Source organism: Triturus cristatus, chromosome 1_1 (genome assembly GCF_964204655.1).
Source record: "Triturus cristatus chromosome 1_1, aTriCri1.1, whole genome shotgun sequence".
NCBI classification, from domain to species: Eukaryota; Metazoa; Chordata; class Amphibia; order Caudata; family Salamandridae; genus Triturus; species Triturus cristatus.
The window spans coordinates 111,930,796-111,947,417 of record NC_140579.1 but is presented as its reverse complement, the minus strand read 5'-3'; the positions used below and the strand labels follow the sequence as shown (position 1 = coordinate 111,947,417).

The following is a 16,622-nucleotide window of genomic DNA, read 5'->3' as shown; positions in this document are numbered from 1 at the left end:
CCATCAGGGAGTGGGCCATTGGATTCCAATGGCTTGTAGGCATTGGATGGATGGGAGACCATAAGCAGCAGAGAGGTCCAGGAGGATGAGGGCTTTACTTGTGGTTGGGCCAGACAGTGCGATGTCGAAGAGTTGATGGTTGTTGAGTTTATCAGTGGGGCTTTTGTTGATGATCTTCTCCAGTACTTTGGCTGGGTATGGAAGCAGGGAGATTTGGTTTGTAGTTCACAAGTATCAACGGGTACAGGGAGGTTTCTTTAACAGGGGGAGGTCCATTGCATAGCTCCAAGCATCTTGGATAAGATGGAGGTGTTCAGGATAGGGCTCAGCATGGCACTGATGAGTAGCAGTCCTCTAGAGCAGGCGTGGTGGTCGCAGGGGATCCAACATAACTCCTGAGAGGATGGACTTCATGGTGTTCGTTATTTCTTCCAGGCTGGTGGTGTGCCATGTGGTGATCGTGGGTTCCTTGGATGAGATGGGTAGTCTATTTGCGAGGTCTGTCTGGTCGAGTTGAGAGCTGAATTTGTTGCAGAAGAAGGAGCAATTGTTAAAGAGATCCGGGAGGGGTGAATTCTTTCACTATGGCGAAGATCTCCTTACTTCTGTTAGATGTGTGGTGTTGATACAGCCTGCCAAGGCAGTGCGATTGGTTGTCCGGGTGAACTGGAACTGTAGTGATTTAGGGCAGACTTGAAGGGTCCCCTGTCTACGTTGCTCATGAGCCACTATGACAAGGCCAGTGGTGATCGCATCATTGCATTTTGTTTTGGTGGGTAGGGGCCAACATGACAATGGGAGGGAGGGAGGTAGCAGATGGACAGGGTTCTGCATTCAGGAGCAGCTACTGTACACAAAGACACGTGAAAAAGAAAACAGCCAACACAGACAAGATGAAAAATGGGTGGGAGGGGAAGGAGAGGAAAAGAACGAAGGCAGAGAGTTAGGCGGGGAAAAAGCAACATGGGCAGGTGGTAGTGAAAAAAAAGCACCATGGACGGAGATATATGAGACAGCCTGAAAACACAAGCATGCGTAGCATAGGGAGTGCTTGAACACACAAAATTAGCTCCAAAAACGGGAGCAGTGGAAGGACAAATACTTGGTCCATGCTCCAGGGGAGGGCCAAACACAAGAGGACATGAAGTACGCATGCCATGACGAATTGGAAGAAAGCACATGAGGGAGACGCTAAGGCTAACAAATATTAAAAAACGTGCCGGGCTGCAAGCCCACTGACTGCAAACAACATGTGTGAAGAAAGTGCATGCACTGTCTAAGCGAGACAAAAAAATGAGATCATATCCTGCTACTCTTTACCTACTGCACTGGATACAGTACACAAAGTTATCCAGTTGAAACCCTTGATCATTCACAAAGCACTCTACTCTTCTTGGCTTCCATTCTAGCTATCAAATGCAGTTGGTGTTTTCCCAATTCGCTTTTAAGACCTGCCTACCAATCACTTTTGCATATTCCCTCCTCACAGTAAGCTCATACTGAGACAGTTTTGAGGCAGTTTTATTAGTCACTGCTGCCAGGCGTTTGAATTCTCTTCCTTTAAAGCTTCAGGAAACTGTTGTACGCTTGGCTTTTCACTGAAAAACTTCTCACTGTCATCCCTTTTCCTTGGTAATGGGATTAGGTTATTCAGGACAGAAAGTTTAGGCATCAGTGTGCTCAAAAAAACCTCCTACCATAATTCTGTGACATTTTTTGACGCCAATACCTTCATAAGTGCCTCCACGTAAACCTACAAGATTCACACCATGTCACACCAGCAGGCTCCTAGAATTAAAACATCTGGTCTTGACTTGTTCCTCTGATAATTTAATTTTGTACAACCTATGTTACAAACGCGCAGAGCAGGTTTGGTGCAGCAGACACACAAGAGGAAAACTGCCAGTGGTGGGAGGGGGATTTCACAAGCTTGATACATACTGAAGTAATGCGCTGGTTAAGCCAGTCAAGAGGTGCTGATAACACTATGATAAACCGTTAACATAAAACATGTAGACAGACATTTACAATCGTGCAGTGAGAGAAATGTAACAGGCGTATTTGGTTGTTTTACTGGAAGACATTGGCACCTACTCAGCTGGTTTCTACAAGTTAGGTAAAGCCACTCTGGATAAAGTGCAAAAGATGCCCTTGTCTCGCTCCCCAAGACACCTTATTCACTGTGGAGGACGGGACTCCCAGTAGATGGAAAAGGGAGGCTCTAGGGTAGCATTTACAGGACTCTTACGAACGGACTGATCTGCTTCACATCTGCCCCTGTGACAGAGCTAGTGGTCAGCTGCAGAGGTTTACAAAAAGGCCAATTTGTCTTGTCCACAAAAGTGCCTTTTCTACTCAGCAAAATAGTTTAGGGACATTAGCTCCTGTTCCGAAGCACCCCTTCTTTGCCGGAAATCGACTTCAGCACTGCTTTTGCCCTGCCTTACACAGCTGCAAAAAGAGGAGGTTGAGGGCTGGCCGATGCTCTGCCATTCCTAGCGCCATGAGGAGGCCGGCCAGCAGGCGCTTAGTCTTGAAAACAGGGGGTTGTGCGGGCATTAACTGCAAAAGAGAAGACAATTCAAGCACATCAGTGTACAGCAAGATGACCAGATCTACTTCACAAGGTAAACATGACAAGTATGTTAGCAAACAGGTTCAATTCAGGAAACGGACACTACAATGAATCATCAATCTAGGTGTGTTTTCTCCAATATACATTTAGCTTACGCACTGTGCAGGTTGGCAAATGCACTGGCACACCCACACTAACATGCGTAGCACCGGATACTATCTTTAACTGAGACACCTCATGTAAGCCCAAAAAACAAACAACCGACCCAGTCAGCAACAAGGACAGAGACGGACGCACATCTTTTCACAAAAAGCAAAGGACACAGGACAAACGTTGACAGTGCTCCTGCCCAATGCCTCGCTCATATTAAATTATAGTTTGTAGTTGGATATCAAAATGCTCTAAAGCACCTGCACTGCTGCCTAAAGAATAGACGAACAAGTTACTTACCTTCGGTAATGCATTATCTGATAGAGACAATATCTAGCCACAGATCCCTTACCTTTGAATTCCCCCAGGCGTCAGACTGCATCTGGAACATTTTTGCGTGACCAATACCCCTGAGTGCCTGTAGGTTGTGGTGTCCGCGCCGGAAAAGATGTCTTCGCCACCTATATAGGCGTCATATTGGTGCGCTGACTTCAGTTACTTTTCATGACAGAAGCGTGAAGCCCTTAATTACACTGACACTAGTATGTACAAACTAGTGCCCTGAAAGGGACTATACAGAACCCTAGAAATCAGTCTGCAGAACGGGGAGGCTGGGTGGGTCGGTAAGGAATCTATGGCTAGATACCGTCTCTACCATACAATGCTTTACAGAACGCAAGTCATTTGTTCATCTGATAGAGACATCTAGCTGCAGATTCCTTACCTTTGAATAGATACCCAAGCAATACCGTACCCGGCGGTGGACTGAGGACAAATTCTAAACTAGAAAGTCCTGCAGAACCGAAATGGTGAAGTGCCTATTCTTGCTGGTCTGTCTGTCTGTCTGTCCAGACAATCACGCTTGGTGAATGTGTACAGGGATGCTCACGCTGTTGCCTGGCAGATGTCCAGGACTGGGTCTCCACATATTAATGCAGTGGTCGCAGCTTTAGCCATGGTGGAATGAGCACTTAAGCCCTCAGGTGGTTGCTTTTTGTCCAGTGTATTGCAGATTTTGATAGCACGAAATAGTTCATTTCTGCACTCCCGATCGTTCTTCACTCCAACATACCTCGCGAAGAGTTGGTCGTCTACCAGGAACTCTTGCGTGCAGTCAAGGTACAACAAAAACGCTCTTTGTGTCCAGTCGGTGGTGTCGCTCCTCTTCATTAGAGGGATGTGGAGGAGCGTAGAAAGTGGACAATGTGACTGATTTGCCCACATGGAATGGTGTTACCACTTTCAGAAAGAAAGAGGTCCTAGAGTGAAGCACGAGTCTGTCTGGAAACACAGACAGGAATTGAGGTTTGGATAATGAAGCCTGCTGCTCAATCACCCTCCAGCAGATGTCATTGCCACAAGAAAGCCTATTTTGATGGTGAGAAGCCAGAGGGGACAGTTATGAAGAAGGAATGAAGAATGTGAGAACCAGATTAACGTCCCATTGAGGCATAAAGAACGGAGAAGGTGGGAACATATGAACAAGACATTTTTGGAACCTATTTACAGTGGGTGATTTAAATAAGGAAGGTTGGTCAGGCAGCCACAAGAAGGCAGATACTCTTTCAAACTGTCCAGAGCACAGCCCTGCTGGGCAAGGATCAATTAAAAAGAAAAATGTCAGGAAGGAAGGTAGAAAGAGAGTCAATAGACTCTTCTGTACAACATGTTACAAACTTTTTACATCGGCAAGCATATAGAGTCTTGGTGGAGGGATGCATGACAGCCAAACAACATTATGGACTTCGGGAGAAAGGTAGAAAGCTACCAACTGCTGCCACTCAATCTCCACGCAAGAAGGCGGAGACCTGACAGGTTCGAGTGGATGACCCTCCCCTGCTGCTCTGACAGAAGATCCGCCCAAAGAGACAGCCTGATCGCAAGATCAATGCTCATGTTCAGAACAGGCTCGAAAAATCTGAAAAATGGTACTAGTCCTGCAGGTCTAGTACCTTGAAAAATCTCCTCGACCTAACAGTAACCTACTTGACCTCCGTCCCTGACAGCGGAGCAAATGTGACAAGATAACAAGATTTAAAGGCATCTTTATTGCTCATTTCCTTTGTGAGCAATAAAAAGGCCTTTAAATCTTGTTATCTTGTCACATTTGCTCCGTTTTCAAAGACCGAGGACAAAAGTTAGTATGTTTTCCTACTCGCCAGAAAGGGCGACCTCATTAAAATTTACCTCACAAATGCGAGCGGTCGAGTGGATTTGTCGAGCACTGGCTCGGGAAACCAAACTCTCCGTGCCCAGTCCAGAGACACAAGGATGACTTGGGCCCAGTTGTTCTTGATTTTCATGAAAACTCTGGGCAGGAGTTGTATGGGCGGAAAGGCGTACAGGAGGCCTGAGCTCCAGTCTAGACGAAAAGCGTCTCCAAGCGAGAGCCGCATTGGAAACTCCAGCATCCAAGCGAGAACCGCATTGGAAACTCCAGCATGCAAAACTGCTGACATTGCACATTCTAGGCAGAGGCAAACAGATCTAACCATGGCTCTCCCCACTGTCCTTCCGATAGTTTTCAGATACTATCACCAATAATGGATCCCATATCATATCTAAGGGTAAGGACGTTTTGTCTTCCTGGTCTCCTAAATATAGTTGTTGGTGGGGTAGATTACAAACTCTTAAAATGATGACAACCCATATTAATTTTTTATCCTCGATCTTACCTATAAAGCTTTCTTCTGCCTTCTTCCATGAGATTGATTCAATCTCTTCAAAAGTTTCATGGAATGATAAGAGAGCTAGAATTGCTTATAAATACCTCAGGAAACCTTCTGACCTGGGTGGTTGTAATCTTCTGGATTGGAATCTATATCAAATTGCCTTCCTAGCATCTTAAAGTGCACATTGGTTCTTACCAGATTCCCAACATATACACCTTTAGATTTACACTGAATGTGAGCTAAGCACTCCTTTTTCCACCCTTTCCTTCCTCGCAGCTTCTAAGCTTATTTTAGATCATTCTCAATGTATTATATTAGACACAATTAATGCATTAAAATATACTGACATAAAAAAGAATCCAAACCTCTTCATAAATCAAGATGGTCTTCTTTAAGATACAATCCTAAATTTTCTACTGACTTTGACCACAGCACGTACTCTTTGTGGGCTGCCAAAGGTATCAGATTGGTGAAAGACTTATGATTCTAATCATGACCCGCTTCCCTTTTCTTTCTTAGCCCAAAAAATATAATCTTAGCAACATGGACTTTGATTCTTTTTTTAAACTTTCTAAAATATCCCTCTCTACAGATTCGGTTATTGTTTTACTTCTTTCTATGTGGTTACGTTCAGGCCATGCTGTGTTTAAAATTGATAAATTCTTATCCGCTGCACTCCCTTCACCGTCTACAATTACTTACGGTAAATGGTCCCATCATTTTTCAGATGCCATTTTTAAACATATTTCACAAGATACTCGACATTTAATTGGGAAATTATCCCTACGTAATAAAATTGCTGCTTCACTTAGCTCATTCCTTTGTTGAGGAAAAACAGTACTCGCCTTGCATTTCTAGAAATGTTTGGCGGTGCTTGGACAATTATATGAACTTATCCTCTCAGGGGTTGGTAGCTCAGTATCCTTTTGATTCCATTTCTTAACTTATTTTCTAATCAATGAAGCAGATGTACCTTTCCACCTATTTTATTTCTTTCTTCCTTATCCTTCTGTCTTTTTTAAAATATTCTTTCTTCTTTCTCTCTTCCCCGGCCCCTCTAGCTGATTTGACTTATTTTATTTTAGCAATACAACCATTTTATGTCTATGTTTGGATATATGTAGTTGGCTTTACCTACTCCATATTTCTGGGCTGTCAATATTTGATGAATTGATAATATTTGTCATATTTATTGTTCACTTTAAAAAAAAAAAATTATAATTTTGCCTCTCTTTTTATCCCACTCCATTGGTTCTTGGTTATGAAATCCTTTTTTTTTGTTTTTTAAATGCTTCGGTACTAATTTAATATATACTTGATTCTGACCCGTTGTATTGTTTTTGTATTACAAATGTATTTCTTTTATCAAATAAGCAATAAAGATATTTGAACTAAAAAAAGAATCCTTGTGCCACTTCCGGGTGGAGATGCCATTCGCGGGGCCCAAAGGCTCGCCAGTGGGGTTAGTCCGCTCAAATACGCAGTGCATGGCCTCCTAGAACTGTCTTACATGAGCAGTGTTCGCTCTCGGAAAGGGTGGGAGGCTCGGAGTCAGCCCTGGCATCAACTCGGCAGAACCTTGTCTAAAATTGGCAGATGAGAAGTCGAAGCCTTCTTCGGGTTCTGCATTTCTTATGCTTCTTCCCAGAGTGTTCTGATTACTTGGAGTGGGAGGAAGACGAATGGGGCTCCTGGAGTGGTCCCCCACGACCTTTCTCTCCATCAGAACCAAGACTGATGCAGTGCCGCCTGCTAGGCCGCTAGCAGCTTCAGGGACTGCTCCCTCTAAGCCTCCGGCGCCATGGCCCAGACTTCTGAGCACAACTTGGAGTCGTGGTTGCGCTCAAAACACTACAGACCTATGAGGTGTGGGTAGGTAAACCGACATGGCACGATGACAGGGCGAATCAAAGGTAAGGAATCTGCAGCTAGATGGCTCAATCAGATATTAGTTTACAACAGTAATATCAGAATAAGACAAAACAACTTATAGGGGCAATGAAGTTTATACGAAAGCCACGCATTCAAATGATATCCTGGACACTCTAGTGCAGGATCAGATCAAATAATTCTAAAAGGGACACTGTTAGTTTGAAGAAATACGCTTGTGTTTCCATGTGTGTGTCATCAACCACCACACCCAGTTCTTGCATGGTTTTTAAGCATACATAGTTGTAGCAATGCATTCAAATTAACAACTTGGATGTTATGAAGGAGGCAGGACATGTACTGTAAATTGGATCATTATTTGGGGTGGGTGACTTCCCACCTCAGGAATAATCGCAACCCTAGAACCCCTAAAATCCCTAAATTAAACCCAGGCGGTAGCCAAGGCTCTAACTAAGGGCAATTAGTGAAGTATTTATGCAAGATGGAAACAGTAGTAAAGTCAAAATACAAAAAAAGAAAAATCCCAAACCGGATTAGAAAAATAGAGTACACTTTAACAAAATGACAAAAATCCAGTAGGGGGAACTTGAGATATGAACATTTAAAGTTTTAAGTAGGAAAAGCGCAAATGAAAGTCAATGGTCATGGTGGATCAGGACTTGGGTGCAATTTGAGGAAGGCCATGATGGAGGAGGGAGGGATGCACTAACCAGGTTCATCCTGGTCAAAGATTAAACCTCCTGACCTCTTCTTTTCAGTCCCAATTCCCCACAGCTTTTTTAAGCCCTCTAGAACCTCAGGAGAGGAAATTAGAAACTCGCAGGGTGTCAGACAGAGGCTTAAAACAGCAGGGTCCAGTCCAAATGCCACTTGTGACCTGGGCAGTTGCAAGGAGGTCTCTTGTAACTTGTATCTCTGTAGCTTCAACAGGTCAGCCGCCTGACCCTTGGCATATACTTCTTTTTCCTAGTTACGAGCAGGCCAGTCCTTCAGGGCTCCTATCACAGTCAGCAGATCCAGACCACTTCTGTTCTTCCTCTGATCCTGTAGGGGGTACCTGGAGGTTCCATATTCATGCCTGAAACCAGCTAGTGGGTCAGAAGGATTCCTGAGCAGGCTCTCACTAATGGGTTAAGAGTTCTTGAGGGCCAGCCCTACTCCTTTTTAGCATTTTCAAGATGATGGAACACTTCAGCCAACTTAAACACAAGCTCTGCAGGGATGTGAAATTCCTATAGCTCGCAGCGCAGGACATATTGTTTGGGGTTAAGGGCAACACGTTTTCATGTGTATGTTGGCTTTGGGAAAAGTAGGCCCAACGCACTGCAGCACAAACCCTTTGGCTGCCAGTTTACAATACCACATTATGAAACAGGGAAGGGCATTGCCTGCAGTGAAGGTAATATGTGTGTCATGTGTTAATGTTGTTGAAACTTGTATTAATGGTTCATTAATGCAAAGCCTTTATTATTAGGGCAAGCGCTCTAAAACAATGTTGTAAGGTTGGACTGCAGTACCTACGGTGGTTTCGGTATAAAGATGTGTACACGTTTTCAAAGTTTAGCAATATGAGGTTATGTATAATGCTCCCAGTGTATGCACTGATTAAATGCAAATATTTGCAGAAGCTTAAAAGCAAGATGGACGATTCTTTGCTTTCAAAATAAAATGTTCACCACAAAAAGCAAGTGGGGGAAAAAAACATTTCGCTGAACTACAGTAAAATTTTAGGTACCATTTCTTTGCATCATCATTTAGCAAAATTTGTTGATGTATGCTGGCATTTCCCAAAAATATTCATAATGGAAAATCAGTGTAACCAGTTTCAATAAGATTATGGGAAACATAAAAATAGACAAGGATTGTCAAAGCCAATAGGTCTGAAATTGGTGGTCAGCCTTCTGGTTTTGTCAGCGTCTCTTGTTTTGGTATGGTTTTTATAAAACCATATTGGTGGGAGCTGCTGGGACCTCACCATAATAAACATTGGCAAAAGCAACAAAAATGTTGGTCTCAAAAAGCACACATTGCCACAGTATGTCCCGACATTGAACAAAACTACTTTGTGTGCCGATATGCTCCTTGTGTAAGAGAGCAGAATACTATCACTCACAGGGAAGCCCGGAGAGAGTGAGCGAGCAAGAGGATTTTAATAAAAACAAAGGTCATGGTCAACGCCAGACACAATTATCAAAGTAAATCTCAAAATTGCACCCATGCTATATGTTCTTGCATTAAGTGCAGATTTACGGCTTTCGTGAATTCCCAAGAGTTTACAGAAGTAGGCCAAGAAATAGTAGTCCTAGAAAATATTTGCGAATTGCATTTTAGCATGAGCAAATATGCATGTGTTGTAGATTTGTTGTAGTTTTACATCTGCCATTGTCAGGAGTAAGTTTCCAAACATTCTCAGTATTGGTAAAGAGAAAGAGCTGGTGAAAAACCTTAAAACATACGAGTTAGCCGCTTTGCACAGACTCACAAGGGCATTCCAACTTTGGAACTATTGCTAACCACTACCTTGAGCCTCAGTATGTAGATTTGCGAAAATGTGACAAAATAAGTGAATTGCTACTATTCAAATACTACCATGGTATGAACCCTGGCATAATCAGAGAGGCTATATCAGAGCTCTTATATAATGAGATTGCGGCCATCATTTGTTGCCGCATTACATGGCACAAAAGGGGCAAGTGGATTTTGTTACAGGACAAGTAGATTTATGAAGTAACCTGCCCCATCGACAAGTAGATATTATGAACAATAGTTACTTACCTGTAATCTGTGGTTCTCCAGTATTTGGTGTCTTTCATAGATTCACATGCCTGAATCATTCCCCGTCGTGGGAGTGGGAGTCCCACGGTACATAAAAAAGCAATAATTACGCATATAATAACCAAAAAACCTTGGTAACATAAAACCAGGAAGTAAAGTAGCCCTAAACTACAAGAAAAAACTTTCACACTTATGACTATCATAGTCATTATGTACAGTCCAAACTGCAGCCAATCAGGCGACAGCACCCACCAGAATGTTCTCCTCAGAGGCTCAGGCTCTCAGATTTTCTCGCACAGCAGTGAACCAAAGTATAACAGCCTAACCAGCCTCGGAGGGGAGGTGGGTGGGTTGCATGTGAATCTATGAAAGACACCAATATTGGAGAACCACAGATTACATGTAAGTAACTATTGTTCTTCTCCAGTATTTAGGGTGTCTTTCATAGATTCACATGCCTGAATCAGAGTAGATAGCAGTTCAGAACAGAATGCTCATAAGACGCCACTTTGTACCATAGTTAGTGTCTCTCTGATATATATATATATATATATATATATATATATATTCAATGAAAAAACCATAGGTTTCACACATGTTATAGTTAGCTGGAAATTTTACTGATAAAAAACCAATGAAATTCCCCCGTTATAGTTACTGTAGGCAACTATAACTCACGCGACCGCAATCATCTGCTGATGCTAATACTGTATTTAGACACTTATTTGCCCATGTCTTCTTCCATTAAATTTTAGCTATACATATTTTACAAATTTTTTTTTTTCATAAAGACACATATGTCATCACCAGAGGATTACGGTCGGGTGAGTTATAGTTGCCTACAGTAACTATAACGGGGGAATTTCATTGGTTTTTTATCAGTAAAATTTCCAGCTAACTATAACATGTGTGAAACCTATGGTTTTTTCATTGAATTAGCAAGGTTTTTTAAATGCTAATTCCTAACTATAACGTGTGTGAAACCTATGGTTTTTTCAGTGAATTTGTACGGTTTTTTAAATGCTAAATTACTTTACGCCATTCGTGGCGTGCACGCCCACTTAACGCAGTTCGTTCCGTGCGCGCACCGTGCGCGCACAGTGAGCACGCGGTGCGCTTCGCGCACCGCGCGCCCACTTTACGCAGTTAGTGCCGTACACGCAAGGTGGGCACGCAGTGCGCTACGCGCACCGCGTGCCCACGTTACGCACCGTGCGCACATGGAGGACATATTATGCGCTTCCTTGTGATAGGTAATCTGTTAAATTTAATTTGTAAGTGATGACAATAATATGCCATGCACAGAGAGTGTTTTTTTTTTTTTATTAAAATTTTTAGCGTAAGCGCACCGTACGCGTACGGTAAGCGTAATCGGCGAAATTTTCAAAAAATAAAAATTTACCGTTTTTGGCCTTGGGGGATCTTTGAGGACTCAACTAACATGGCTATGTGCATGGGCGCTGTCTAAACAGCCCCTTTATATGTTTTTTGCCTTTGTTTACAGCCCCCCCCTCAGAGTGCGAGAGAGAAAATGGCGGCCGCCGCTTCCTGGTTTCGGCCGATTCGAATGTTTACTAAGATCTAACAGCCAATCAGAATCGCGCTCGCGCACGCCACCGTACGCGTACGGTAAGCTTACGGTAAGCGTACCGTAAGCTGGCTCAGATATATATATTGATTTAAAGGCTATTTTCTCAGAATCTACTGAACAGATTTACACCAAACCTACAAAAGGCACTTCCTTGACCTGAGGACTACCTCTCTGCCAAATTTCTAGTAATTCTGTTCAGCCGTTCGGGCTGTAGCCCTGTCTAAAGGTCCTATGGAAAAATGCATGGGAAAAACGCGTTTTGGGACCCCCCTTTTATCTCAGCCCCCGCTTGACGAATCCCCCCGAGACATTCAGGGTAGGAGCGGAGCGTAGCGCCCCACCTATTTTGAGAAATTCGCGAGGATTCGTCGACCGGCGCCAAAGTTATTCAAAATAGAATGTTGCGGATTTCCTATGGAAACAGGGTCCTAACTAGAACTACCTACTGGCGACCGCCAGTAGGTAATATATATATATATATAAAAAAATCAAGCAATGAAGTACCAAAATGTTATAATCATACATAAATACATTTGTATGCAGAACAATTTCAAGACATAGAAACAGTATGGAATAAGCGTCTTATAAAAAAAGAGCATAGTGGAGGAGGGAGAACAGAGGATTACCTTATTTGAAAAGATTGCGGAGAACAGCTTGTCCCACTGATGCATCTGCATCGCTTGAGGCCTCCAAACAGTAGTGCTTGGTAAAAGTGTGCCTGTTGGACCAAGTTGCCACTCTGCAGATTTGATGAAGCGGCACACCGGCAAAGAGCGGTAGATGAAGAAATTGCTCTCGTAGAATGTGCTCTTGGGGTTGCCTGCAAAGGTCTTCCCGCCTGTTCATGGCATAGACAAATTGCAGCAGAAAAACAACGAGCTATGGTTGGTTTGGAAAAAGAATGTCCTTGACGTAGTCTACCATAGGCCACAAACAGTTGGTCTGATTTACGGATTGTTGCAGTCCGTTGTAAATAGAACTTTAGACATCTGCTGATGTCAAGGGAATGCAAGGCCTTTTCCACAGCTGTCAGCGGATTTGGGAAGAAGGTCTTTAAAAATATTGGTTCATTAAGGTGGAAGTCCGCAGGAACTTTTGGCATGAAGCTGGGATTGGTGCGTAGCACTACTGATTTTAAGGTAAATTGAAGAAAAGAAGGATTAATAGTGAACGCTTGAAGGTCACGGACTCTCCTTGTTGATGTCAGAGCCAATAGCAAAGACAACTTTCCAAGAAAGGAACTTTAAGTCCACTTTATGAATAGGTTCGAAGGGGTGCCGCATAAGTTGTGTAAGCACTACATTAAGGATGGACGTGGACCCGAATACGGGGAAACATACAACACAAACCCTTGAAGAATTGCTGAATGACTATTTGAATAAAGAGAATTAGATCCATCCTGCCGAAACCTTGAAATCACTGCCAAGAATACTTTCAAAGTAGAATGGGAGAGGCCCGATCTCGCCAAATGAAGAAAGAACGGTAATATTTGTTCTGGTTTTGCATGAATCGGGTGTATATTGACAGATTGACACCACATGCAAAATGTCTTCCATTTTAGCTTGTATGTTTTAATAGTAGCAGGCGCTCGAGCATTAGCTAAAACTTCCTGACAGTCCGCAGGAATATTTAGGTGTGCGAATTCAAGGTGTTGAGGAGCCATGCCGCTAATCTCAAAGATGCTGGGTCCGGGTGACAGATTTGTCCGTTCTGGATGGACAGAAGGTTCGGTATTGGTTGAAACTGAATGGAATCGCACTCCGAGAGGAGAAGTTCGGTGAACCAGTATTGGCGAGGCAATCTGGGAGCAATGAGTATCAGGCAGCAAGGTTTTTTCTTGATCTTGCGGAGAACTCGTGGAACCAACGGAATCGGAGGAAAGGCGTAGGCATATATCTGCGACCAGTTAATCGAAAACACATTCCCGCATGAGTCGTTGTGGGGAACCCAACTTGCAAAGGATGGGCATTTGCGGTTCTGGCTGGTCGCAAACAGGTCTAGATCGGTGTGGCTCCACTCTCGAAAGACTCTGTTTAAGGTTGGTTGATGTAGCTCCCACTCGTGATTGGATATTGTTGACCTGCTGAGGGAATCCGCTAGAACATTGGCAACTCCTGGAACATGAATAGCTTAAAGGCTGATCTTGTGACGAATCGCCCAGTCCCGGATCTCTTGAGCTTGTTGAGATAGTAGGGCTGACTTCGTCCCTCCCTGCTTGTTCAAGCAATGCATACTTGTAGTATTGTCCGTTCCAATTAGTACTGAGGTTCCCCGAATGATGGTTCGAAATGACTTCAGGGCCAAGAAAATGGTTCACAACCCCAGAAGGTTGATATGCCACTTCCTTTGTTGGAGGCTCTATTTGCCGTTGACCGTCATCCCTTGAAGGTGCGCCCCCCATCCCTCGAGGGAAGAATCTGTGGTTATAGTGAAATCCGGCAGTTCGACCAGGGATGCACATCCTTCCCTTACGTTCTTTATTTGATTCCACCAATGGAAGGCTTCTCGCATCCGAGGAGTGATGCGAACGATATCGTCGAAAGACCCCAATATCTGCAACCACTGAAGGTTGAGTTCTTCTTGCAATGGTCTCATTCTGCAATGGCAGTTGGGTATCAAAGGGATGCAGGAAGAAAACATCCCTAGGAAAGACTTGTACAAGCGTACTGAAACACACTCTTTTGATCGCAATAAGCGAGCTAGTTTGCAGATCTTGAGTTGTCTTTCTTTTGAGACGAAGGCCTGAGTCAGCTGGGTGTCCAATGTGGGTCCCTGAAAGGTCTTACTCTGTGATGGTGTCAGATGAGATTTTTTGAAATTTATGGAGAGACCCAGAGATTGGAATAGTAACAGACATTTCTGAACATGTGCGTTTGTGGTTTGAAAAGAATTTGCCTTGATAAGGCAGTCGTCCAAGTATGGGAAAATTTGAATTCCTTGCAGACGAAGGTGTGCGGTCACCGGTACTAGGACCTTTATAAACACACGGGGTGCTGATCGTAGACCAAACGGAAGGACTTTGAATTGAAAGTCTCTGCCAGCCACTCTGAACCGTAAAAAGTTTCTGCGTCTGGGTAGGATTGGCACATGAAAATAAGAGTCTTGGAGGTAGAGGGTGGCCATGTGATCCCCCGCCGAAAGCAGTTGAAGGATTTCTTGAAGTGTTAACATTCAGAAAGATAACTTTTTCAGATATTTGTTGAGGGCGCGAAGGTCGAGAATGGGGCGCCATTCTCCCGGCTTTTTTAGAATCAGGAAAAATCTCAAAAAAAATCCTGTTCCTCTTTGTAAAGGAGGGACCTTTTCGATTGCTCCTTTCCGAATCATCAGATTTATTTGGGAAAAAAGCTCCTTGAGATGAGCAGGAGGTGGTTCTTTGGGAGGAGAGTTTGGGGGAATCTTTATGAACTTCAGAGCATGGCCTCTGGCCACTATATCCAGAACCCACTTGTCTGTTGTAATTGCGGACCAGTTCGAGTAGAAGTGGGATATTCTTCCTCCAACTTTTGACTGGGGAAACGGCAGAAATGGTGGCAGGTGGCGGATCTCATTGTTTTTTATTTGAATCCCGTCCATGATAGGAGGGCTTCCTTCTTGATTGCGAGTAGGAGTTATCTCGCTGCCCGTATGACTGCTGCCTGTAGGGTTGAAATCTTTGATTACTTTGAGAGGTTTGATATGATCTTTGCGGATTGTAACCTCCCCTATTGGAGAAGGATCCACATCCTTTAGCACCTTGAATGGACGACTTCCGAAATTGAAGGCTACCAAGAGATCTCGCCGTCTTGTGTCTTTAATAGCCTGAAGGGCCTCATCGACATGTTGGCCAAATAGTGACTCCCCATCAAACAGCATGTCAATAATTTTGGTTTGGACCTCTTGGCGAAAAGATGTAGATTTCAGCCAACCTTGTCTCCTCAGTACTGCTGCACCCGCTAACTGTCTGAATCCTGTGGATGCAACATCCATGGCTGCGTCAATGATTTCGGCAGAGGTACACTCTCCTTCCTGTAAAATCTTCAATGCCTCGGACTTGGAAGGTTCTGGCAGCATGTTAATGTAGGGGGAGATGTCTGACCACATCTGCCTATCATATCTCCCTAATATGGCTAGGGAATTTGCAGCACGGACAGTCGTCGCAGCCATAGTGGAAACCTTCTTTCCAATCGAATCAAGCCGTCTGCCATCCCTGTCTGGCGGAGCTGTTATAGGCGAAGAGGGGTTCCTGGCCCATCTCTGCGACGCTTGGGCGATGACAGAGTCAGCTTTTGGCTGACCTATGAGGCATGCAGGTTAATTACTTGGTGCCTTATATTTTTTGTCTAACCGAGGCAAGACTGCAGAAAGAGAATTCGGTGCTGCCACGATCTTCAACCCTTCCTTCCAGATGAAGTCTATGATGGGAATTGTCCTTATTTGCCTTTGTGGCTGATCTTTAAAATCATAAAGAAAGCAATCGTCTTTCTTTGTCTCCATTGGTACGAGAAACCTCTTTGTCGCCCTCTCCATAAGGAGATGAAAACCTCTGATGTCTACAGGAGGAGAGTCAACGGGAGCTGGAGCGGACAGTGATGGAGTTTGAATTTGGTATTCGTCAGACTCCGAAAGAACAGACCGATCATCCACTTCTCCCTCTTCCCTGTCATCGTCTGTGGTATTAGCATCATGGGAATGACGAGATGGTACTGGAGAAGGTGGTCTAGGAGATCCTAAAGTAGATACAGGAACCCTTGGCATGGGCGTTGATGGAATAGACTCCGTCGAATCAGAAGGAAGAAAACGACGATAATAGTCTTCCAACATATATTGTAAATTATTAAGCAAGACCAACGGCATTTGCGCTGTGAGAACCGTGACAGGAGCTGGAGTTTCAGGCTCAGGAAAAGGTTCTTCCTCTTGGTCATCGTCGTGATACTTTATAAACAATTCCGACGGACTTCTACCAGCGTGGAATCGGTAATCCTCTCCG

General features: G+C 43.8%; 1 protein-coding gene across 2 annotated transcripts in view; it reads right to left on the bottom strand.

Moving 5' to 3' along the window:
* Positions 1-1,814: 1,814 nt before the first annotated feature.
* C1_1H6orf136 (chromosome 1_1 C6orf136 homolog) overlaps positions 1,815-16,622 on the bottom strand; it is a 130,301-nt gene continuing 115,493 nt past the window's right edge. For both annotated transcript variants that reach the window (XM_085611266.1, XM_085611180.1), the window contains exon 6: positions 1,815-2,562. In XM_085611266.1, the coding sequence (XP_085467392.1) occupies positions 2,528-2,562 (35 nt within the window). In that variant the 3' untranslated portion in view covers positions 1,815-2,527. The remainder of the gene's footprint in view (positions 2,563-16,622) is intronic.